The sequence below is a fragment of the Nerophis lumbriciformis genome, linkage group LG11, assembly GCF_033978685.3.
Source record: "Nerophis lumbriciformis linkage group LG11, RoL_Nlum_v2.1, whole genome shotgun sequence".
Taxonomy (NCBI): Eukaryota; Metazoa; Chordata; class Actinopteri; order Syngnathiformes; family Syngnathidae; genus Nerophis; species Nerophis lumbriciformis.
In genome coordinates this window covers 42,756,745-42,783,734 of record NC_084558.2, presented here as the reverse complement: position 1 = coordinate 42,783,734, position 26,990 = coordinate 42,756,745, and the positions used below count along the sequence as shown (strand labels likewise).

The 26,990-nt window shown below is 39.6% G+C and overlaps 2 protein-coding genes across 4 annotated transcripts in view; one reads left to right on the top strand and one right to left on the bottom strand.

The window, feature by feature from the left end:
• Window positions 1-809: 809 nt before the first annotated feature.
• On the top strand, window positions 810-26,982 carry hexb (hexosaminidase B (beta polypeptide)). 3 transcript variants are annotated; one of them, XM_072914149.1, is made up of 15 exons: window positions 810-882; window positions 2,983-3,246; window positions 6,688-6,839; window positions 10,332-10,397; window positions 11,829-11,875; window positions 11,956-12,066; window positions 12,144-12,245; window positions 20,004-20,136; window positions 20,218-20,398; window positions 20,488-20,574; window positions 20,660-20,732; window positions 24,166-24,346; window positions 26,327-26,417; window positions 26,596-26,700; window positions 26,772-26,982. In XM_072914149.1, exons 1-15 carry the CDS (start codon window positions 821-823, stop codon window positions 26,833-26,835), a joined length of 1,719 nt encoding a protein of 572 aa, XP_072770250.1. In that variant the 5' UTR covers window positions 810-820; the 3' UTR covers window positions 26,836-26,982. The 3 variants fall into 3 exon arrangements, with proteins under 3 accessions (XP_072770250.1, XP_061822508.2, XP_061822507.1); XM_061966524.2 differs by lacking the exon at window positions 24,166-24,346 and adding an exon at window positions 23,856-24,030; XM_061966523.2 differs by lacking the exon at window positions 810-882.
• Window positions 26,460-26,990, bottom strand: part of gfm2 (GTP dependent ribosome recycling factor mitochondrial 2) — a 33,871-nt gene continuing 33,340 nt past the window's right edge. The window contains exon 19 of the mRNA XM_061966522.2: window positions 26,460-26,831. The gene's annotated coding sequence lies outside the window, so the exon portion shown is untranslated. The remainder of the gene's footprint in view (window positions 26,832-26,990) is intronic.

Sequence of the window (26,990 nt, the reverse complement as noted above, 5' to 3'; positions counted from 1 at the left end):
ACATAGAAAAAATTACCAGCAGCGGTAAAGTTTAGATCCATGAAGGAAAGAAGAAAGTGGATGAATGTTTATAACTTAATAAATCTACATATGCATACAAATTTGTTTAATTTTTTTAATGAATTAAGTAATGTTTATGACAACCTTTTTCCAAAACACAATATAGAATGTGAGATATAACAGGATAATGCATACGTTTATCATTTGTTTTCAAAATGCTTGCAAAAAAGTGGGACCCCGAAAATTTACTGTGGGACCCCATTTTTATGACTTGATGGGGTCTCTGGGACTCCATTTTGAAAATTCCTAGTGCCAACACTTCTGTCAACAGAGGAGAAAAAATGCTTTATTTAAATAAATATGTTATTTATAAAGCAAGTTCGAGTATCATTGGCAAATTTTCACCTAGTCCCGGCCTTGGCACGCATATACAGTTGTGCTCATAAGTTTACATAGCCTGGGAGAATTTATGATTTCTTGGCCATTCTTCAGAGAATATGAATGATAACACAAAAACCTTTCTTCCACTCATGCTTGATGGTTGTGTGAAGCTATTTATTGGCAAACAACTGTGTTTACTCTTTTTAAATCAAAATGACAAAAGAAAGTACCCAAATGACCCTGATCAAAAGTTTACATACCCCAGTGACTTTGATCTGATAACATGCACAAAAGTTGACACAAACAGGTTTGAATGGCTAATCAAGGTTCCAATCCTCACCTGTGACCTGTTTGTTTGTAATTAATATGTGTGTATAAAAGGTCAGTGAGTTTCTGGGCTTCTGACAGACCATTGCATCTTTCATTCAGTGCTGCAGAGATGTTTCTGGATTCTGAATCATGGGGAAGGCAAAAGAATTGTCAAAGGATCTACGAGAAAAGGTAATTGAACTGCATAAAACAGGAAAGGGGTATAAAAAGATATCCAAGGAATTGAGAATGCCAATCAGCAGTGTTCAAACGCTGATTAAGAAGTGGAAAATTAGGGATTCAGGTAGACCAGCAAATATTTCAGCCACAACTGCCAGGAAAATTGTTCGAGATGCAAAGAAAAATCCATAAACAACTTCAGCTGAAATACAAGATTCTCTGAACAATTGTGGTGTGGCTGTTTGAAGATGCACTATAAGGAGGCACTTGAAGAAAAATGGGCTGCATGGTCGAGTCGCCAGAATAAATCCATTTCTGCGCAAATGTCACAAAGTATCCCGCTTACATTACGCCAAACAGCACAGAGACGAGCCTCAAAACTTCTGGAACAAAGTAATTTGGAGTGATGGCTTTCTTCTTATGCTTATCATTCATATTCTCTGAAGAATTGCCAAGAAATCATAAATTCTCCCAGGGTACGTAAACTTATGAGCACAACTGTATGTGTCCTCTTTTTGGGATTTCAGAATATGGTCAGCCTAACTTAAGCAATTGCTTTAAGGCCTACTGAAACCCACTACTACCGACCACGCAGTCTGATAGTTTATATATCAATGATGAAATCTTAACATTGCAACACATGACAATACGGCCGGGTTAACTTATAAAGTGAAATTTAAAATTTCCTGCGAAACTTCCGGTTGAAAACGTCTAGGTATGATGACGTATGCGCGTGACGTCGATGGTTGAAACGGAAGTATTGGGACGCCATTGTATCCAATACAAAAAGCTCAGTTTTCATTGCAAAATTCCACAGTATTCTGGACATCTGTGTTGGTGAATCTTTTGCATTTTGTTTAATGAACAATGGAGACTGCAAAGAAGAAAGCTGTAGATGCGATCAGTGTATTAGCGTCTGGCTACAGCAACACAACCAGGAGGACTTTGACTTGGATAGCAGGCGCGCTATCCGACGCTAGCCGCCGACCGCATCGATGATCGGGTGAAGTCCTTCGTCGCTCCGTCGATCGCTGGAATGCAGGTGAGCTTCGGTGTTGATGAGCAGATGAGGGTTGGCGTAGGTGGAGAGCTAATGTTTTTATCATAGCTCTGTCGAGGTCCGTAGCTAAGTTAGATTCAATGGCGTCGTTAGCAACAGCATTGTTAAGCTTCGCCAGGCTGGAAAGCATTAACCGTGTAGTTACAGGTCCATGGTTTAATAGTATTGTTGATTTTCTGTCTATCCTTCCAGTCAGGGGTTTATTTATTTTGTTTCTATCTGCAGTTAAGCCTGATGCTATCACGTTAGCTCCGTAGCTAAAGTGCTTCACCAATGTATTGTCGTGGAGATAAAAGTCACTGTGAATGTCCATTTCGCGTTCTCGACTCTAATTTTCAAGAGGATATAGTATCCGAGGTGGTTTAAAATACAAATCCGTGATCCACAATAGAAAAAGGAGAGAGTGTGGAATCCAATGAGCCCTTGTACCTAAGTTACGGTCAGAGCGAAAAAAGATATGTCTAATCCTCTAATCCTTCACTCTCAGTTCCTCATCCACAAATCTTTCATCCTGGCTCAAATTAATGGGGTAATCATCGCTTTCTCGGTCCCAATCGCTCTCGCTGCTGGTGTAAACAATGGGGAAATGTGAGGAGACTTTCAACTTGTGACGTCACGCTACTTCCGGTACAGGCAAGGGTTTTTTTTTTATCAGCGACCAAAAGTTGCGAACTTTATCGTCGTTGTTCTATACTAAATCCTTTCAGCAAAAATATGGCAATATCGCGAAATGATCAAGTATGACACTTAGAATGGATCTGCTATCCCCGTTTAAATAAAAAAAATTAATTTCAGTAGACCTTTAAATCGCGCGAACAAGATGTAAGCATGTCACAATAAGTTTTGTATTTTACAAACATAAAAACACACTAATTATCGTATGCACATAGTGGGGTGAAAAGACAGAACAGTAAGAGTAAGAAATGAAAATAGACAGCTGCCCCTTTGATTTTTTTCTATTTACTTACGCAAACTTACTTCCGGCTGTGACGCAAGTCCCCGCCCCCCGGCGTGTTGTGTACCTCACATGACTTGAACGTTCCATTTGACAGAAAAATGTCCGCTGCCGCCTCCAAAGCCGTCGTCCTTCTGGTGGTCTTGTCCTCCTGCTGGGGTCGGCAGGCTGACTATTCCCACGACGCCTTCGACGAAGTCGCCCAAGAGACCTCCAAGTTCGGCTCGCTGTGGCCGCTGCCGCAGAAGGTGCAAATCTCGGCGGTGTCTTTAAAGTTGGCCAGGGACACTTTCCAAATCTTTGATGCCCAACTGTCGTCGGCGGGGCCGAGCTGTAACCTCCTACAGAACGCGTACAGGAGGTAAGATGGGCCAACGTTTTTATTTTTTTATTTTTTATTTTTTAATTAGCTGTTAGCGCCACTGCTATTGCTTTTGAGGAAGTGGAAGGGGAACTGCACATTTTGGGACATTTTGCCTATCATTCACAATCCCTACATGAGACAAGAACACAAATGTTTTCATTTGTATACATTCTAAATAGTAAATAAACGCTCGCAAAAGGCAGCTAACAATGTATGGAATGGAATGTGATTTTGGAATTGTGAATGGTTGGCAAAATTTAGGAAAAAAAGGGCAGTTTCCCTTTAAAGGCCTACTGAAACCCACTACTACTGACCACGCAGTCTGATAGTTTATACATCAATGATGAAATCTTAACATTGCAACACATGCCAATACGGCCGGGTTAGCCTACTAAAGTGCAATTTTAAATTTTGCGCGAAATATCCTGCTGAAAACGTCTCGGTATGATGACGTCACGGATTGTAGAGGACATTTTGGGACAGCATGGTGGCCAGCTATTAAGTCGTCTGTTTTCATCGCAAAATTCCACAGTATTCTGGACATCTGTGTTGGTGAATCTTTTGCAATTTGTTCAATGAACAATGGAGACAGCAAAGAAGAAAGCTGTAGGTGGGAAGCGGTGTATTGCGGCCGGCTGCGGCAACAACACAAACACAGCCGGTGTTTCATTATTTACATTACCGTGAGTACGCATGCAGCTGCGGCTTCCAAACATTTTATCGCTTGCCCGTACGTGCGTGCCGCTATGTTCATGTCACGTACGTAACTTTGGGGAAATATATGTGCTACATGAACTTTGGGTATGTGAACGGTACTTTGGCGGACAGGAGGGGGGAAGTGTTTGTTATGCGGGATTAATTTGTGGCATATTAAATATAAATATAAGCCTGGTTGTGTTGTGGCTAATAGAGAATATATATGTCTTGTGTTTATTTACTGTTTTAGTCATTCCCAGCTGAATATCAGGTCCCACCCGCCTCTCACAGCATCTTCCCTATCTGAATCGCTCCCACTGGCCTCTAGTCCTTCACTCTCACTTTCCTCATCCACGAATCTTTCATCCTCGCTCAAATTAATGGGGAAATCGTCGCTTTCTCGGTCCGAATCGCTCTCGCTGCTGGTGGCCATGATTGTAAACAATGTGCAGATGTGAGGAGCTCCACAACCTGTGACGTCACGCTACTCGTCTGCTGCTTCCGGTACAGGCAAGGCTTTTTTTATCAGCGACCAAAAGTTGCGTACTTTATCGTCGATGTTCTCTACTAAATCCTTTCAGCAAAAATATGGCAATATTGCGAAATGATCAAGTATGACACATAGAATGGGCCTGCTATCCCTGTTTGAATAAGAAAATCGCATTTCAGTAGGCCTTTAAGATGAAGGGTCAAAGGGGGAGAATTTGGATTAAACTTTGTAGATAGATAGACAGATAGTACTTTATAAAGTAGGAATCAATAAATTGATTCCTTCAGGAGAGTTTCCTCAGGAAAATTAAAATTCCAACAGCAGTGTACAGAATTGAGATACAATTTAAAAAGTAAATAATGGGGGTATAAATGGAAACAAAATAGAAAAATATAACAATAAGAATACAAGTAAAAAGCAACAATGAGAATAAAAATATAACAGTAAAATAAGAATATAACAAGAGAAACTAGGCAGTAGTGACCATGTTATGAAAAAGTATTGCACTGTTATTGTTTTGCATCCCCTGTCATCCTAGTACTTGGGTACCGTACCGTACTTGGGTTGAGCGAATCCATCCAAATATCGGTAGTAGCGATACCAAGTGTATGCTGTAGAAAGAAAGAACATCACATGGTTACATTTGCACAATGCAACATATTTTACAACACATGTATCATAAATAAAATATAGATTAGCGCAACTTGGTGCCACCGCAAATCTCGTACTGTATTTTCCGGACCATAGGGCGCACCGCATTATAAGGCCCACTGCTGTTGAATGGTCTATTTTTTTAATCTTTTTTCATGTATAAGGTGCGCACCGGATTGTAGGGCGCATTAAAGGAGTCATATTATTATAATTTTTTTGTAAATGGAAAGCACTTCCTTGTGGTCTACATAACATGTAATGGTGGTTCTTTGGTCAAAATGTTGCATAGATTATGTTTTACAGACCATCTTCAAGCCGCTTTCTGACAGTCGCTTCCGGATGGGCGGTCTTCTCCCCGTCATCTTTGTTGTAGCGGTGTAGCGTGCAAGGACGGGAGTGGAAGAAGTGTCAAAAGATGGAGCTAACTGTTTTAATGACTTTCAGACTTTACTTCAATCAATAACAAAGCAGCATCTCCTCGTCCGGAAACAACAACACTGGAAATGTGTCCCGTGAAAAACCGTCCGACTGGAACTCTCTAATAACGAAAGTTTTTTTGGCGAATAATTGAAAACTCACTACACCGGTATGTTTTAGCGCTTTCATGGCGCGTTTACTGACGGATATAAGTAAGAAATTTACACTACTTTATATTAGAAATGGCAACAGCGGAGGATGAATGTCACATAATAAGAAGATAGATAAAAAGAAAAAGTTTATGACTACGTTGTCGGCCCGGACTACAAAGGCAGACGCGCAATTTTTCAGGACTTAAGCAGATTCCAAATACAGATCAGCAGGTACCAGAAGGTAAGAAAAGTTGTTTCTGCATAATATTGCGAAACAAAACGCCAGATAATATGTCTTACCTTATACATACACCATAATAATACTCCTATGTTGAAACACATCAAGCGGTGCGGCTTCATAGCTTACCAAAGTCGTACTAAACATTTTGATAGATTTTTGAGCGCCGTGTGTAATGTTCTATATTTTCAATGGAACATATTAAATGTTGGTGTTGTTTACTTGAGTCACATTGCAATCATAGTGCAGCCTACACTTATCTCTTATGTTTGACTGCCATCTACTGGTCACACCATGTACCAAATTAAATAGCTTCGAGGTGGGTAAGCTCAACCAAACTTATTCCTTACATTAGGCGCACTGGGTTATAAGGCGCACTGTCGAGTTTTGCGGGGGGAAAGGATTTTAAATGCGCCTTATAGTCCGGAAAATACGGTATGTTTGCCTTACAATATTAGTGCATTGACGATACGGATACAAAAACAACAGCAAGGGAGAAAAACGGGGGGCCCCCACATGGATCATGTGATCTGCATATAGGAAGGGGCGCCCCTGACCCTCCCCTTTTTTAATCCCTCGACAGAAATGTGTAGCGCTTGGTCTGAGCACGTTATCCTACCAAGCGTCCATGTGTGGGTGAAGTGATCTTCCCCAACAGTAAGTAGTTCATGGTACGGAGGAAGCTGGATTCAAACCAGGAACCTTCCAGTTACTGATTGACCCGCTCTACATTCAATACTCCTTGCAACATCAAGGAGTCACATGATGACACTTGTGTGTCTTTGTTTCTTCAGGTATTATGAGTACATTTTCGACGGCGTTAAAAAGACGTGGCCAAGCAAAGATGGGTGGACGGACCCTGCCGGTCTGCTGGGACTGCAGGTGTTGATCACAGACCCTGAGCCAGGCTGTGAACAATACCCCAGCGTGACAGCAGACGAGTCCTGTAAGTTTATATCCTCGTTCTTTCAAGTTATGACCGTGCTGTCTTATCATGTAATAGCTGTATCGTGCCTTTGACCTAGTGAATGTTTATCGGTTAAATACACATGTAATAAAGTTAACATAATATTGAATCAAGATCAATGTTTTTATGAATTATAATAATTATTATTTTTGACCTATCCCCTTGGATAGGTCAAAAATTCATAAAAACATTGATTTTTTGATTAGAGATGTCCGATAATATCGGCCGATAAATGCTTTAGAATGTAATATCGGAAATTATCGGTATCGTTTTTTTTATTATGGGTATCGGGGGGTTTTTTTGTTTTATTTTTAATTTCTTTTTTTTTTTTGGTATTAAATCAACATAAAAAACACAAGATACACTTACAATTAATACACCAACCCAAAAAACGTTCCTCCCCCATTTACACTCATTCACACAAAAGGGTTGTTTCTTTCTGTTATTAATATTCTGGTTCCTACATTATATATCAATACAGTCTGCAAGGGATACAGTCCGTAAGCACACATGATTGTGCGTGCTGCTGGTCCACTAATAGTACTAACCTTTAACAGTTCATTTTACTCATTTTCATTAATTACTAGTTTCTATGTAACTGTTTTTATATTGTTTTACTTTCTTTTTTATTCAAACATTTTTTTAAATTTATTTATCTTATTTTATTTTTTTATTTTTTTTTTAAAGGACCTTATCTTCACCATACCTGGTTGTCCAAATTAGGCATAATAATGTGTTAATTCCATGACTGTATATATCGGTTGATATCGGTATCGGTAATTAAGGGTTTGGTCAATATCGGAATATCGTATATCGGCAAAAAGCCATTATCGGACATCCCTAATTTTGATTCAATATTATGTTTTGAGCAATGACAGTTTTAAAGAAACAAAACAGCTTTGTTTTATTAGTCAACATTGCAACTTTTTCTAAATTACTCTGATTACTTCACATCAAATATTCCACTTTGAAAACTTTTTTTTATGTAAGATTTTGCATATATTGTGTGTTTGCCATAAAAAAACAGTTTTCTTTGACAAAAAAGGAAGAAAACAAACAAACAAAAAACAACATAAAAAAACCAACAACTTACAATTGAGGGATAGATCTGAAGTTGATGTAGACTCTAGAGATTTAAGCGTTAAATAAATAATGTATGTATGCCTTGTGGCACACCATTATCATCATTTCATGACCAAAGCAAAAAACGTTTTACACTTTTATACTGAAATAAAAACACCTACAACTTAATAAATAAAAAATTATAGAAAAAACTACCAGCAGCAGTAAAGTTTAGATCCATGAAGGACAGAAGTAAGTGAATGAATGTTTATAACTGAATACATTTACATATGCATTCAAATTGGTTTTGTTTTGCATTCTTTTTTAATGACTTAAGTAACGTTTATGACAACCTTTTTCCAAAACACAATATAGAATGTGAGATATAACAGGATAATGCATACATTTATCATTTATTTTCAAAACGGCTACAAAAAAGTGGGACCCCATTTTGAAAATTCCTAGCGCCAACACTGCAACATGATTAATGCGGAACACATGTATTTAAAATAGATAACAAAGATTTTAGAATTATTTAAAATAAATAAAGTACAGTTCTTAAAGTAGTCCTTTGTTCCTTAACCACAGGCCCCATTGTTGGGCCGTGAGCAACAATATCTGTTTCTCAACTGTAGTCTGTATGGGCCGCAGCGGTACTCAGTTGTAATATGCCTTTCCACCACTTGTGGCACTAACGGCAATATCAAACAAAGAGAAGAAGTCTGGAGCTAAAGTCATGGAGAAGTTTCTTAAGCGCAAAAACTGTGACTAAAGTGGTGAATCTGTGTTTATTTTTGCACAATTACATAATTGTATGTAATTGTCAGTTATTTATGAATTCCTTTTTATGCAGTATATTTGATTGGTAGCTTTTATTTCGTAATTAGCCTTACCTAACCCTACGGTTTATGTGTTAATGAATAAATACAAATATTTGGGATTAACACATGCTTTCATATCATTTGACAAGATTGTAAACTGTAAGTAGTAAGAAGGTTATATATGATTATTGAATATCTTTAGGATCAATAGTAAGATGACTAAATCAGTGTTAATATTTAAATGTATTGGAAAAGTTGGGCCCCCAGGTCAAAAAGGTAAAGATCCCCTGTTGCTAAACCTGCAAATCGGGTCACAACGACACAAATATTTTCTTTGTTAAAAAACAACAACAGACAAAGCAAATAAATGTAATTATCATGATGTGGTTTTAGAAGAACACAACATATATCATTAATAAAAAAAACACTTGTTTGTAGAAATAAATATACAAGTAGGCAGGAGCTTAAAACTGGATGTCAACATGTTTTTGAGACTTGAATAAAAAAATTCAAATAGAGGGTTTTGGAGTTTTAGACCGGGGAAAAGCCTCCTCCGTCATTCGCAGTATGCCTTAAAAACGGTAATAATAATAATAATGGATTAGATTTATGTAGCGCGTTTCAATAGTGCATGTGCCTCACAATACGAAGGTCCTGAGTAGTCCTGAGTTCAATCCCGGGCTGGGGATCTCTCTGTGTGGAGTTTGCATGTTCTCCCTGTGACTGTGTGGGTTCCCTCCGGGTACTCCGGCTTCCTCCCACCTCCAAAGACATGCACCTGGGGATAGGTTGATTGGCAACACTAAATTGGCCCTATTGTGTGAATGTGAGTGTAAATGTTGTCTGTCTATCTGTGTTGGCCCTGCGATGAGGCGGCGACTTGTCCAGGGTGTACCCCGCCTTCCGCCCGAATGCAGCTGAGATAGGCTCCAGCACCCCCCCCGTGACCCCAAAAGTGACAAGCGGTAGAAAATGGATGGATGGGGTTTAAATACATTAGACACTGAAAGTAACCTACCCGTGTCTACTAAAAACCAAAATGGTCAAGTTTGTGGTATTATCCAAAACTAATATAAAGTATCAAACAACAGAAGAATAAACGATTATTACATTTTAACAGTAAATGAACAAGTAGATTAATAATTCATGTTCTACCACTTGTCCTTAATAATGTTGACAAAATAATAGGATGGAAAATGACACAATATGTTACTGCATATGTCAGCAGACTAAATTAGGAGCCTTTGTTTGCTTACTTACTAATAAAAGACAAGTTGTATTGTATGTTCACTATTTTATTGAAGGACAAACTTGCAATAAGAAACATATGTTTAATGTACCCTAAGATTTTTTGTTAAAATAAAGCCAATAAGTATCGAAATACATTTTGGTACCTGTACCAAAATACTGGTATTGGGACAATACTAGTGTCAGTATATATGATGTATATTTATATTGTTTTATTGCCTAGCCCTAATTACAGTGGTAAATCTAAAGCTGAGTGTTTAAGACCTTCGACTTTGATACAGTAATTGCAACAAGTCACATGATGATGTCACGGAAGTAAAACTTGTTTTTGTTTCTGCAGACGAACTGCTGGTGGATCAACCCTTTGCTCTCCTTAAGGCGCCCAAAGTTTGGGGAGCACTTCATGGTACATCAGTTTTTTTTTATTTGTTGTCACAGCAATGTCTATTCCATCCATCAGTCGACCATTAATAAATAATAAAGACACATTTAAGACATTGTATTTGATGCAATACTTTTTAGATTTTTGAAGCTGTCAGTACATGACTACGCTCTTAAAGGCTTACTGAAATACAATTTTCTTATTTAAACGGGGATAGCAGGTCCATTCTATGTGTCATACTTGATCATTTCGCGATATTGCCATATTTTTGCTGAAAGGATTTAGTACAGAACATCAACGATAAAGTTCGCAACTTTTGGTTGCTGATAAAAAAGCCTTGCCTGTACCGGAAGTAGCAGACGAGTAGCGTGACGTCACAGGTTGTGGAGCTCCTCACATCTGCACATTGTTTACAATCATGGCCACCAGCAGCGAGAGCGATTCGGACCGAGAAAGCGACGATTTCCCCATTAATTTGAGCGAGGATGAAAGATTCGTGGATAAGCAAAGTGAGAGTGAAGGACTAGAGGGCAGTGGGAGCGATTCAGATAGGGAAGATACTGTGAGAGGCGGGTGGGACCTGATATTCAGCTGGGAATGACTAAAACAGTAAATAAACACAAGACATATATATACTCTATTAGCCACAACACAACCAGGCTTATATTAATATGCCACAAATTAATCCCGCATAACAAACACCTCCCCCCTCCCGTCCATATAACCCGCCAATACAACTCAAACACCTGCACAACACACTCAATCCCACAGCCCAAAGTACCGTTCACCTCCCCAAAGTTCCTTCCACACATATATGTCCCCAAAGTCCCCAAAGTTACGTACGTGACATGCACATAGCGGCACGCACGTACGGGCAAGCGATAAAATGTTTGGAAGCCGCAGCTGCATGCGTACTCACGGTACCGCATCTGCGCATCCAACTCAAAGTCCTCCTGGTAAGAGTCTCTGTTGTCCCAGTTCTCCACAGGCCAATGGTAAAGCTTGACTGTCATCTTCCGGGAATGTAAACAATGGAACACCGGCTGTATTTGTGTTGCTGAAGCCGCCCGCAATACACCGCTTCCCACCTACAGCATTGTCATTGAACAAATTGCAAAAGATTCACCAACACAGATGTCCAGAATACTGTGGAATTTTGCAATGAAAACAGACGACTTAATAGCTGGCCACCATGCTGTCCCAAACTGTCCTCTACAATCCGTGACGTCACGCGCTGACGTCATCATACCGAGACGTTTTCAGCAGGATATTTCGCGCAAAATTTAAAATTGCGCTTTAGTAAGCTCTCCCGGCCGTATTGGCATGTGTTGCAATGTTAAGATTTCATCATTGATATATAAACTATCAGACTGCGTGGTCGGTAGTAGTGGGTTTCAGTAGGCCTTTAAATGAAGTTTGTTGCTGTTTCTCATGACATGACTCTCATTTCTTCAGGCCTGGAAACGTTCAGCCAGTTGGTGTATGAAGATGAATTTAGTGCAGTGAGTAGACAGTTTTATTATCATATAATTCTGCTTGTTTTTATGCAACACAAGTTTCGACGTTGCTTTGTCCATTCCAGAAAAGTGTCAATTTAACATCCATCAGAGACTTCCCCAGATTTGCGCATCGAGGCGTCCTGCTGGACACCTCTCGACACTTCCTACCCATCAAGGTCATTTTGGCCAACCTGGTACGTGACCTAACCCAGTAGAGTTCTAACTAGACTAACTTTTGATGGTTCTAAGGCCCTTTTACCTGTAACGTCAGGAAACGATGGCAATGAACAAGTTTAATGTCTTCCACTGGCACATCGTTGACGATCCATCCTTCCCGTACCTGAGCCGAACATTCCCGCAGCTCAGCCAGCAGGTCAGTGAGACTCCTTGCAGGTGTTGCATTTCAGCTATCGTATTTTCCGGACCATAGGCACATCGGATTATAAGGCGCACTAGATGAATCGTCTATTTTTTTTATCTTTTTTCATATATAAGGACTATAGGGCGCATTAAAGGAGTCTACATAACATGTAATGGTGGTTTCTTGGTCAAAATGTTGCACAGATTATGTTTTACAGATCGTCTTCAAGCTGCTTTGTGACAGTCGCTTCAGGATGCACCGTTTTGTGGCCGGTCTTATTTACGTGGCTCACCTTTGGCAGTGTCTTCTCCCCGTCATCTTTGTTGTAGCAGTGTAGCGTGCAAGGACTAAGGATGTCCCGATCCAGGTTTTTGCACTTCCGATCCGATACCGATATTGTTTTTGCATTTCCGATCCGATACCGATACTGACCGATACTGGCCTATCTGAGCATGTATTAAAGTTTAAAGTTATTTAGCCTACTTAGTTGTCAGAATCATGTTGAAAAGCGTTTTAGTACTCTTGATAACTAGCCAGCTGAATTAGGGGAGTTTGAATAATACACAATGGTTGGTAACAAGAAACTGACCTGTTTATTCAAGGATAAACACAAAATAGACAAAATTATACATGACAAACAGAAATGGCATCATTGAACTAGGGCTGGGCGATATGGCCTTTTTTTAATATTGCGATATTTTAAGGCCATATTGCGATACACAATATATATCTCGATATTTTGCCTTAGCCTTGAATGAACATTTGATGCATATAATCACAGCAGTATGATGATTCTATGTGTTTTGATTGATTGATTGAGACTTGTATTAGTAGGTTGCACAGTGAAGTACATATTCCGTACAATTGACCACTAAATAGTAACATCCGAATAAGTTTTTCAACTTGTTTAAGTCGGGGTCCACTTAAATTGATTCATAATACAGATATATACTATCAGATATATACTATCATCATAATACAGTCATCACACAAGATGATCACATTGAATTATTTACATTATTTATAATCCAGGGTGTGGAGGGGGGCGCCGGATGTAAGTGTCAAAAAGACAGCCAAAAGAGTTTGATATGAGAATAAATCTAAAGTTAAAATATAGGGTAGAAATGCACCCATTTGCAGGAAATGTAGTCTTGATTTTCACATTTTCTTTCAAGGCTTGCATGTCTACATTAAAACATTCTTCTTCATACTACATTAATATATGCTACTTTTAAACTTTCATGCAGAGAAGGAAATCACAACTAAAAAAATCACTAATTTTTTCATACGGTGTTGATCTGGAAATCTTTGCCTCGCATTTTGATGGTGTGGGCGTGTGGCACCGAATGGAGATAAGCGTCTCGACAGACGTCACAATATTTGAACAATGATGACGAAAACTGTTTTCTCTGTCGTGTCCGTGTGTCGAAAATTGTTATGCGCTTATTTTTTTATTTGATTTTGTGCGTGGCATAGATTTGCTATGCGCAGAGGACGCTTAAACAGTGCGCAATTGCACAGGCGAGCACCTTAGAGGGAGCTTTGCTCGCACGGCTGCGCGAGCATCACAGCTAACGTTAGCCAGCTGCTACCTCTTTGCTCGGGGAGGACGTATACGTATGTGACGTATGACGTGACAGTATGTGACGTGTGTCGTGACAGTATGTGACGTGTGTAAGAAGGTGCACTTGCTGTCTGTGAGAGGGAGACACAGGAAAGAGTGAGAAGAGCCTGTCGTGTAATGCCAGCAGCTAAAAGCAACTGCGTGAGAATTCACAGACCTGTGGACGTGTTGAAGGTGTGCTGGAAAATGCGGAACGGAAATTACGGAGCAGCAGAAAAGTGGAATGTATTATTTAAATAGGTGCGTTGGAAAACACGGACCGGAGTTTTTTTTTAAACTGGATCTGGATCGGCATTTTCCCATGCCTTGCCAATACGTAATTTTTGGCAAATATCGGCAACCGATCCGATCCAAATATCGGATCGGGACATCCCTAGCAAGGACGGGAGTGGAATAAGTGTCAAAAGATGAAGCTAACTGTTTTAATGACATTCACACTTTACTTCAATCAATAACGGAGCAGCATCTCCTCATCCGGAAACGACAACAAGGCCAGAAATGTGTCCCGTGAAAAAACGTCCGACCGGAACTCTCTAATAACTAAAGTTCCTTGGGTGAATAATGTAAACTCACTACACCGGTATGTTTTAGCACTTTCATGGCAAGTTTACTGACAGGTATGAGTAAGAATTTTACACTACTTTATATTAGAAATGGCAACAGCGGAGGATGAATTTTACATAACAAGAAGATAGAGTAAAAGAAGAAGCTTATCCACTACGGTGTCGACACGGACTACAAAGGCGCGCAATTTTTCAGGATTTATGCAGATATCAAATACAGATCAGCAGGTACCAGAAGGTAACAAAAGTTGCTTTTGCATAATATTGCGAAACAAAACACCAGATAATATGTCTTACCTTATACACACACCATAATGATACTTGTATGTTTAATGCGCCAACAATCCATCAAGCGGTGCGGCTTCATTGCTTACCAAAGTTGTACTAAAACATTTTGATGGATTTTTGAGCGCCGTGTGTAATGTTCTATATTTTCAATGGAACATATAAAATGTTGGTGTTGCTTACTTGAGTCATATTGCCATCATATTGCAGTCTACATGTATCTCTTATGTTTGACTGCCATCTACTGGACACACTTATCATTACACCATGTACCAAATAAAATAGCTTTGAGGTCGGTAAGCAAAACCAGAATTAATCCGTACATTAGGCGCACTGGGTTATAAGGTGCACTGTCGAGTTATGAGAGAAAAAAAAGATTTTAAGTGCGCCTTACAGTCTGGAAAATACGGTAATTAGTTTACAGTAAATTCAAACTCGTCCTTATGTTGGAATATAATCTGTTCCAGGTCAAAATGTGGCCATCATAAAGCCTTTGTTGTTGTGTAATGTTTTAACAAGTGTGAAAATAAACTGTAAAATTCCTGCAGTAATTTTGATGGGCCCGCTATCTGTGCTGTGAACCTGTGGCCCTAACATTACCTTGTTTTAGTTGGAACAGTTAGCATACTTGCAGTCTTAAAACACATGAATTTTAGGTTTAAATTATCAATATTAGTTCAAATGCTTGTATAAAACATGTGGTGCTAATGTTAGCATGATAACAGGAAAACAGGGCTGCCAAGTTTCAGAAAATGACAAGAGTGAGACATTAGTTGCATGATGCGTTTGAAAAAATGTTGGCCTTTTTTAACATAGATTTGGCCTGTTTTAACGTTGATTTATATTTTAAGACTGACGTCCTCACCTCCAGCGGCTCTCCCTGCACTGTGGCCTCCTAATGCCAGTCTTAATTAAGCAGAAATTATAGACATGAAAATAATTTCCACTGTTTCTCTGCTGGCTCTTCTGTCTCATCCTCTGCTTCTGTGTTTTTAATTTGTATCTAATCTACACCTCCATCCTCTTCTGATCTCTCTTCATCTTCCAGTGTTGCCAACTCCTCGGTAAGGAAAGTAGCTATTGACTGTCATAAAAGTTGCCAGAAGTTGATAGATGATATCATTGCCTCATTTGTATAATTGATTACAATGGACGCTGTAGGAAGGAGGAATAACGTAGTGGGAGACATAAAAAGTAAGTTAAAAAAGCAAAGTATGATTAGAACTGTAAATGAATTTTTTTCTGTTGATTCTTAGTTTTAGTTGTTCTTTGTTCAATATTGTTAAATGTTAGACTATCAAATTTGATCAAAAGACTAAAGGGTTGTGATATTTACAAATAAACCAAATCTATTGACTGGCTCATTAACATGAACAATAGATTTGTTTTTATTTAAAGTGTGACAGTGATGAAACATGTTACCTCTCACGCAGTTAACCAAGGCAGAAACAGCGGTAGCTTTGCACAAAGTTGATGTGGGTCTCCTCTCTGAACTTGATTTGACATTGCACCTAAACGTACAACAAAATATGTTTTCAGTACCAGCTGTCCAAGAGCAGACATTAAGTAGACAGGCTGCTCACAGCAGCACCGCCTTTACGTTGAGGACATTACAGTGATATGCTTTTTCATGTCTCCAAAACACCCCAAAAAGTCTCTAGATTTGTCGCAAGTCACTTTTAAAGGGGAACATTATCACAATTTCAGAAGGGTTAAAACCATTAAAAATCAGTTCCCAGTGGCTTATTTTATTTTTCGAAGTTTTTTTCAAAATTTTACCCATCACGCAATATCCCTAAAAAAATCTTCAAAGTGCCTGATTTTAACCATCGTTATATACACCCGTCCATTTTCCTGTGACGTCACATAGTGATGCCAACACAAACAAACATGGCGCATAGAACAGCAAGCTATAGCTCGGATATATAGCATTAGCTCGGATTCAGACTCGGATTTCAGCGGCTTAAGCGATTCAACAGATTACGCATGTATTGAAACGGATGGTTGTAGTGTGGAGGCAAGTAGCAAAAACTAAATTGAAGAAGAAACTGAAGCTATTGAGCCATATCAGTTTGAACCGTATGCAAGCGAAACCGACAAACGACACGACAGTCAGCGACACGGGAGAAAGCGAGGACGAATTCGGCGATCGCCTTCTAACCAACGATTGGTATGTGTTTGTTTGGCATTAAAGGAAACTAACAACTATGAACTAGGTTTACAGCATATGAAATACATTTGGCAACAACATGCACTTTGAGAGTGCAGACAGCCCAATTTTCATCAATTAATATATTCTGTAGACATACCCTCATCCGTTCTCTTTTCCTGAAAGCTGATCTGTCCAGTTTTGGAGTTGATGTCAGCAGGCCAGGGAAGCTAGGGTCGATATTCTTCTCTTGATCATCTTCGGTGGCATAAGGGACGGTGTGAGCCAAGACATCCAGGGGGTTTAGCTCACTCGTCTGCGGGAACAAACTGCCGCCATTGCTTGCCGTGCTACCGAGGTCCTTTGTCCCTGAATTGCTCACACACTCCGGCAGATTCAATGGGGGTCTGGCGGCAGATTTCTTTGACTTTATCGTTGGAAATGCATCTGCTTTGAGTGTCGCAGGATATCCACACATTCTTGCCATCTCTGTCGTAGCATAGCTTTCGTCGGTAAAGTGTGCGGAACAAACGTCCAATTTCTTGCCACTTTCGCATCTTTGGGCCACTGGTGCAACTTGAATCCGTCCCTGTTCGTGTTGTTACACCCTCCGACAACACACCGAGGCATGATGTCTCCAAGGTACGGAAAACAGTCGAAGAAACGGAAAATAACAGAGCTGATTTGACTCGGTGTTTGAGAAAATGGCGGATTGCTTCCCATCGCTCCGAGAGCGAATAATAGAAAGGCGTTTAATTCGCCAAAATTCACCCATTTAGAGTTCGGAAATCGGTTAAAAAAATATATGGTCTTTTTTCTGCAACATCAAGGTATATATTGACGCTTACATAGGTCTGGTGATAATGTTCCCCTTTAAAAAAGAAAGTCACTAAAAAGAGATGGAAAGTTATTAGATTTAGCGAGAAAGTCGCCAAGCTGACAACACTGCGCTGAGGTGGGTGTGAAGGATAGATGCCAAGACCCGTCTTAAGTTGCTTCTGATCGGTTTACATTGCGTGGTGCCTTCCATGGTTTGGCACAAGAATTTATGGATTGGTCTGGAATTTGTTATTCCAGTCAGTCAATCAGAGTTACTCAGATTAGGGCAAGCCGCGAGGAAAAAAGTTTATTATTCTGAAAAAAATAAATATAGATTAGTAGAGATGTCCGATAATGGCTTTCTTGCCGATATCCGATATTCCGATATTGTCCAACTCTTAATTACCGATTCCGATATCAACCGATACCGATATACACAGTCGTGGAATTAACACATTAATATAAGTGTGACTTATTTTTGTTATACTGTCAAGCAGTGTTGGCGTTAACACACTTTTTGTGTCTTTTTAACGTATTGAAATCAGAAAGGACGCAGATTTTTTTTTTTTTTTTTACCATTTGCGTCCCACAGCTAATGTTTTAAAGGCCCACAGCACATTCTAAAAATATTATTAAAATAAACAAAAACATAATAAAAGTGAAATAAAAAAGCTTAAAGGTGAAATGTAATTTAGAAAAAGTTGCAATGTTGAATAATAAAACAAAGCTGTTTTATTTTTTTTCAAACTGTCATTGCTCAAAACATAATATTGAATCAAAATCAATGTTATTATGAATTATTGACCTATCCAAGGTTCCGATTACGTCACATCAAATATTCCACTTTGAAAAATATTTTTGGTGGAAGATTTTGCATACATATATGGCAGCACGGTGGAAGAAGGGTTAGTGCGTCTGTCTCACAATACGAAGGTCCTGAGTAGTCGTGAGTTCAATCCCGGCCTCGGGATCTTTCTGTGTGGAGTTTGCGTGTCCTCCCCGTGACTGCGTGGGTTCCCTCCGGGTACTCCGGCTTCCTACCACCTCCAAAGACATGCACCTGGGGATAGGTTGATTGGAAACACTAAAAATTGGCCCTAGTGTGTGAATGTGAGTGTGAATGTTGTCTGTCTATCTGTGTTGGCCCCGTGATGAGGTGGCGACTTGTCCAGGGTGTACTCCGCCTTCCGCCCAATTGTAGCTGAGATAGGCTCCAGCGCCCCCCGCAACCCTGAAGGGAATAAGCAGTAGAAAATGGATGGATGGATGGATGGATTTTGCATATTTTGTGTGTTTGCCATAAAAAAACATAGTTTTGTTTGACAAAAAAGGGCGGAAAAGAAACAAACAAAAAAACAACATAAAAAAACTAAAGCATTTTGAAATGAGGAATATATCTGAAGTTATGTAGACTCCAGACATTAAGTGTTAAATATAAAATGTATGTATGCCCTGGCACACCATTATCGTAATTTCATGACCAAAACAAAACACTTTTTACACTTTCATACTGAAATAAATACACCTACAACTTATTAAATAAAAACATAGAAAAAACTACCAGCAGCGGTAAAGTTTAGATCCATGAAGGAAAGAAGAAAGTGAATTAATGTTTATAACTGATACATTTACATACTGTATGCATACAAATTTGTCTTTTTTTTTTATTATTTATTTTAATTAATTAACGTTTATGACAACTTTTTCCAAAACACAATATAGAATGTGAAATATAACAGGATAATGCATACGTTTATCATTTGTTTTCAAAACGCTTGCAAAAAAGTGGGACCACAAAAAATTTACTGTGGGACCCCATTTTTATAGCTTGATGGGGTCCATGGGACCCCATTTTGAAAATTCCTAGCGCCAACACTGCTGTCAACAGAGGAGAAAAAATGCATTATTTAAATAAATATATTATTTATAAAGCAAGTTCATGTATCATTGGCAAATTTTCACCTAGTCCCGGCCTTGGCGTGCGCATATGTCCTCTTTTTGGGATTTCAGAATATGGTCAGCCTATCTTAGATGGTGTCAAGTGTAAAAAAACATGATTTTAGGTTTAAACAAAATCAGCTAAAAAGATAGCATTACCACACTAACTTTAGCATGTTAGCATGGGAACCGTGAGCATACTTACAAGATGGCGGAAAGTATCAAAATCCATGATTTTCAGGTTCAAATGAATAAAATGTGAATGGATGGTTGTTTCGTAGCAGTCTCATAATTACACGCAGTACAATGCAACTAAAAGAAAGTAAAACTACTTGCCCTCCCATAGAGTCATGTAACGAAGGAATAGTTTTTTTTTTTACTGCTTCCGACAGGGAGCATACCACCCGTACACTCACGTGTACACACCGTCCGACGTGAAGATGGTCATCGAGTTTGCTCGTCTTCGAGGCATCCGGGTCATCCCAGAGTTCGACACGCCAGGTCACACGCAGTCTTGGGGCAAAGGTTTGCTTCGCCACACAACTTCCTGCAGCCACCTTCTTAACTCGAAAAAAGCAATGGACTCGGTATCTTTTCCATACTCAGGGCAGTCGGACCTGCTGACGCCCTGTTTCGCTGGGCCCAAACCGTCCGGCAGCTTCGGCCCGGTTAACCCCATCCTCAACACCACCTACAACTTCATGAGTCAGCTCTTCCAGGAGATCAGCGCCGTCTTCCCCGATGCTTACATTCACCTGGGAGGCGATGAGGTGGACTTCACCTGCTGGTGCGACTTCCAGTTCTTACTTTTGTTGTTGTTGTTGTTGGCATCTCCTTAGCAACAAACTTTTATCGTTTATCTCCCGCCCTCTGTAGGAAGTCCAACCCTGACATCCAGAGGTTCATGGAGCAGGAAGGGTTCGGTCAAGACTACAGCAAGCTGGAGTCCTTTTACATCCAAAGGTGGGCTGCGGATCTCCACGTAATGTGTCATGGATATGATAATTGGTGAAGAATATCCGCAATAAACTATCTGATATGCTTTTAGACTTTTGGACATTGTGGCCTCCACCAACAAGGGCTACATGATCTGGCAGGAGGTCTTTGACAATGGCGTTAAGGTAAACGACGAAAAGGACTAATCAGTCATTCTTGACAACCATCATGCCAAGTCATTATTAGTAGCGATAGCTAACGTAACACTTGTTTGATTAATGTTCTAACCAGTGACATGCTGTGAGGTTTATAGCTGGACTCCTTTGGAGTTCTCCATGGTCCTGCCATGTATTTGACCAGGAAAGGATCTGAATCATGCGAATAGTTTATAGAATTTATAACACAGTTCAATGGACAAATATTGTTTAATTAGTTGTTTTTTTTATTGATTGAAACTTTTATTAGTAGATTGCACAGTACAGTACATATTCCGTACAATTGACCACTAAATGGTAACACCCGAATACGTTTTTCAACTTGTTTAAGTCGGGGTCCACGTTAATCAATTAATGTCTTACCGTATATTGGTTTGATTTATTTTTCATGATGACAGCCTCGCCTGTCAGCACGCCGCTGGTTCAAACTGCATTGTAAACCTACTTGACCTGCAGTTACAGACCCCCGCCAGCAGGGGTGCTGCAGTATGGTGTCAAACAGTGCCAAAACCACACTGAAACTTAGACTTAGACAACGATGCATTTCTCTGTTTCTCCGCACGTGCGGTGGTTCTAGGCCTGGGCGATAAAACAATATCATTATATATCGCTATAGATACGTAATAAGATGCGTTCGATAAAACGTTCAATCTTTTTTTTTTTTTCTTCGGAAGAAACCGGAAGTTACGAAGCAAAGGTTGGTTGCACAAATAAATATTGTTTAATTTGTCTTCCCATATATTGGTTTTAATTATTTTTCATGATGACAGCCTCGCCTGTCAGCACGCCACTGGTTCAAACTGCATTGTAAACCTACTTGACCTGCAGTTACATACCCCCGCCAGCAGGGGTGCTGCAATATAGTGTCAAAACAGTGCCAAAACCACACTGAAACGATACATTTCTCTGTTTCTCCACACGTGCGGTGGTTCTAGGCCTGGGCGATAAAACGATATCATTATATATCGCTATAGATCAGTGACGTGCGGTGAGGTTGATGGCTGGTGAGGCACTGACTTCATCACAGTCAGATTTACAAACATATGAACCCTAAAGAGTATCTTATTCACCATTTGATTGGCAGCAGTTAACGGGTTATGTTTAAAAGCTCATACCAGCATTCTTCCCTGCTTGGCACTCAGCATCAAGGGTTGGAATTGGGGGTTAAATCACCAAAAATGATTCCCAGGTGCGGCGCCGCTGCTGCCCACTGCTCCCCTCACCTCCCAGGGGGTGATCAAGGGGATGGGTCAAATGCAGAGGACAAATTTCATTACACCTAGTGTGTGTGTGTGACAATCATTGGTACTTTAACTTAACTTTAACTTTACACATACAAACTGTAGCACACAAAAAAGCACATTTAATACAAAAAACTTTATTATGGTCATACCTTTACTTAGAAATTAAGTCCATGCGCCGCAACTAAAGCCCTCACTTAAACTTTCCACGTGCAAGATTGAATCTATTTAAAAAAGTGTAACCGAGGGTTTATAAATGTCGCCTATACTGTATGAAACTACAAAATAACAAACACGGAGGCTCCAGTTTACACGAGGACCACTTTATTTACCTTCTTTCAAAAACCTCCGCAACGTGACATCACTTCCGCTCTTAGCGCCTTCAAAATAAGAGCTCAAGGCATATACTGTATAACAGCGCATAACAGGAACTTAACATCACAAAGAGGAAAGCCCATGAAAATAGGTTACACAAGTTATTTAATAAGAAGCCAAAAAGTGCAAAAACAATAATGTTCGTGTTGGAGGAGTTGTGAATTAGGTACACCTGCAGTTTGCACTGAGTGGCGTGCCTCGACTGGCTGCTGTTCACCGCACCGTCTCTTCTCAGTATTTGAACGGCAAATGTGAAAATTCAGCGATTTTGAATAAAAATAATCTAAAACTGGTGAAGTTAAATGGAAAATAACTTTATAGTATAATCACTGGATACATATAACAATTTAATAAATTTTTTTTCTTTTTACATTTTTTTTCTTTCCATGATGGCAGGTGAGGCCCCGCCTCACCTGCCTCTAGTGACTGCACGTCACTGCTATAGATACATAATAAAATGCGTTTGATAAAACATTAAAAAACTTTTTTTTTTCCTTCTACGTCGGGAGAAACCGGAAGTTGCGAAGCAAAGGTTAGTTGCACGAATAAAGGCACTCGCTGTCTGGTAACCAAGCAACGCAGGAAGTCATCACTGATCAGTGGGTGTGACAATCAGCCAATTAGGTAACCGTATCAACTATAAAGTTTGGTTGCACCCTTGTGTTGTCTCCCGGTTGATTCTTTGCACGGAGTGAGAAGAGAAAGTAAAAATGAAGAAATTGTGGATAAAACAGGAAAAGTAATATCGACAGTATGGCAGTTTTGGGGATATTTAAAAAGGACCGTAGTCAGACCAATGTGGTCTGTAAATGATGCAAGGCGCTTGTCCCCACCAGGACCCCACTCACCCTTTAGAGCACAGTTGTAACTTCCTGGCACTAAGCCTGCAGAAAATAGTTCTTCTCAGGTTTCTCTATGTTTACATTTTCACACTTTGCACTATTTTGTTACATTTTGTTAAGCCTGTCTTACATATTCCTTATTTTTGCACCGTAATTTAAATCTTAATGTTAAGTGTTCAATGTGATTTTTATTTTTATTTTGTTTACGTTGTTTGAGTGTCTTCCATTCTTGTGTTGACATTTCCTTTCCTTTCTGCCTTGATGGCTGAGGGGATTATATTCAGAAGTTACATTTGATATTAAAAATCTTAAAAATGTTAACATATTTTTCCTCCTGGCCCTTATCTTCGTTAGGTCATAATAATATCAATAGTTATCGATATCAACCCCCTATATTGTGATACAGATTTCAGTCGTATCGCCCAGCCCTACGTACCAATAAATGGTAACGTCATTGTTTAATAGGTTTTTACAATCAGAAAAGAGGGGAGTTGTATTTAATGCCCGCCCCTAAATACCAAAAGGGTGTGACGTCTACAGAAAAAAAACTCAAAACATTGTATTATTAATATTATCCTCCAAAGTGTGTTTGTACTCTGGCACCATCAAGCGAGCCTAACCTAAACACATTGCAGCTGAAGCCCGACACCGTTGTGCATGTGTGGATGAATGACGGGGCGGACGGGGAAATGCACAACGTGACCGCTGCCGGATACACCACCATCCTCTCGGCCCCCTGGTACCTAGATTACATTAGCTACGCCCAGGACTGGCAGAAGTACTACAAGGTCGAACCGCTCAACTTCACCGGTCAGTCAGGCGTGGCGTCCACCTAATCATCAACAGGCTTACGCTTACAAGTGCACAGAACCAACAAAAAAGACAGTAAGGGACGTTCCAAACACGTTATTTATGACAATGCTGATTGTCCTGTGTGTTGTGTAGCTGAAGGCAGACACAATCATCCACGTGTGGAAAGGGACCCGGCAGCAATACCAGAATGAGACGGCAAAAGTCACGTCGTCAGGGTACCAGACCCTGCTCTCCACCCCCTGGTACCTGAACCATATCGCCTACGGCCAGGACTGGCAGGGCGCTTACAAGGTTGACCCTCAGGACTTCCAGGGTTGGTGTCTGTTTTAGCACCAAAGTACACTGGAACCTCTAGAACCTCCTAAAAATGTTCTTATAGGAAACAATATAGAGTCCACGTCCAAAGTCCTTTGACATTATAAATGCCTAGGGATGGGTACCGAGTCCGATACTTTTTTGGCACTGACCGAATCCTGCCACATAAATCCAACGGTGCCATGTTACGGTACCTGGGTTGCACGTGACGTCGCGCCCGTTTGCCAACTCATTTCGCACTTTGAAGTGAAGTCCAACAGATCTGAGAGCGGATTCAGCCAAACTACCGTATTTTTCGGAGTATAAGTCGCTCCGGAGTATAAGTCGCACCGGCCGAAAATGCATAATAAGGAAAGAAAAAAACATATAAGTCGCACTGGAGTATAAGTCGCATTTTTTGGGGACATTTTTTTAATAAAACCCAACACCAAGAATAGACATTTGAAAGGCAATTTAAAATAAATAAAGAATAGTGAACAACAGGCTGAATAAGTGTACGTTATATGAGGCATAAATAACCAACTGAGAACGTGCCTGGTATGTTAACGTAACATATTATGGTAAGAGTCATTCAAATAACTATAACATATAGAACATGCTATACGTTTACCAAACAATCTGTCACTCCTAATCACTAAATCCCATGAAATCTTATACGTCTAGTCTCTTACGTGAATGAGCTAAATAATATTATTTGATATTTTACGGTAATGTGTTAATAATTTCACACATAAGTCGCTCCTGAGTATAAGTCGCACCCCCAGCCAAACTATGAAAAAAACTGCGACTTATAGTCCGAAAAATACGGTACCTCTCAGTAATGTTGCAATTTTCAATGCCCACGAAGCAATTGACTCAACAAATAAAAAAACGCTCCAACGTAAGTAAAGTAAGGCTTCACTTTTCCAAAAATGCGCTAGATTGGTGCTAATATACATCGGCTTTGCTATTGACCTGCTACTGATTAGCATTTCTGCGATTTGACATGACGATTTTAACACCTCCAAATTTGTTAATGAAAACTACAACAAAGATGCACATTATAATCAAACGGCTGGTGTGTAGTAAGAACAATACTTATAGTATCAACACTTTTTAGGGTGCAACAAAAAACCAAAACACCATAAACTGTACACAACTGCTGTCTAATGTCTTGGGCAACTGTAATTGCAACTTAAAGTCATACTTGCAAATAATAATGTGATGATAATAAAACAAGGACAGCGGTTATCATAATCTGATACATTTGTAAATTTGCAATAAAAAGTGATATATTTAAAAAAAAAAAAAAAAAATCATATTTATTAAAACACAAAAAAGTACCAAAAATTGGTACTGTTGAGTGCTTGTATCGGTTCCCTGGTACTGGGTGTTGGTACCGTATCGTTTCAAATGTGAACGATACCCATCCCTATACATGGCTCAAGAAGTAAATTGTATTCATTTAAAAGTTGTTAAAACGTTGAGGCAGTTTTCCCCCGACTGTAGAGGTTCCACTGTAGTTCCTTTTATTAGACATGATTTCCAAGTCTAAGTTGTAAAAGGTCATGGATCACTTTACTGGGGTTATTGATGCATGTACCATTTGTTTTTTTCCCCCCATTGAAACAAACACAAGAAAAACGGATATTGACCTTTTATTTTGTAATTATATATTTTTTTAATAGTTTGATTTTTAAAGTAAAATATTTTTTTTTTTTTATATATTTATGAGAAAAACAAACCATTCTTCGTTTTAAATGTTTACTTTTAATAACTAAAAAAAACAGGTCGTCATCTGTAATTTTGTGGTGATTTCAAATAAAAAAGCAAATGCTACAAATTATGTAATGATAGAATTGTGACTCGACTATTCAGACTAGAGCGCTACGTTTACTTGTGTGCAGTTAAGTGTAAGCCTGTTGACGCAGGAAAACATTTGAACAATTATTGGTAATCACGAACACGGAATCCTAACAGAGCTTCCTTTACAAAACAGGAACTGATGAACAGAAGAAGCTTGTGATTGGTGGAGAAGCCTGCTTGTGGGGGGAGTACGTGGACGCCACCAACCTCACGCCCCGACTCTGGTAAGATATCCGATAATATCGTAAGAAAGGAAAGTGCGACATCTTCAGTACCAAAGAAGAGGTTTATTGCGATCTTAAAATATGAAGAAATGTCCCTTTCAAAACCAATCCACTTTCAAATTTTACATGATGATGAAATTTAAATAATTGATCACATGACCACCCTGATCCTTTGTAGGCCTCGGGCCAGCGCTGTGGCGGAGCGTCTGTGGAGCGCCAAGACCGTGACGGACATCAGCGACGCCTACAGCCGACTGTCCTTGCACCGCTGTCGCATGGTCGAGTGAGTAGCAACCAACCGTGCATTCACCAAGTATGTGGAAATACTCTACATAGATTTTCTTATCATTTAAGGCGCGGTATTCCTGCCGAGCCGCTTTTTTCCAGCTACTGTCCTCACGAGTACAAGGGAATCTAAGGAGAAGAGGGAAATCAACTCAAACGTGAGAAATTAAATGTGAAGCCGAATCGTGGTACTGAATGCACACATCACGTCTGATCAATGCACTCTTTTGTAATGTTTGTCAAACTGATTGTTGAATACAAATGTGGATGTTTGAGCGTGTTTAGGTG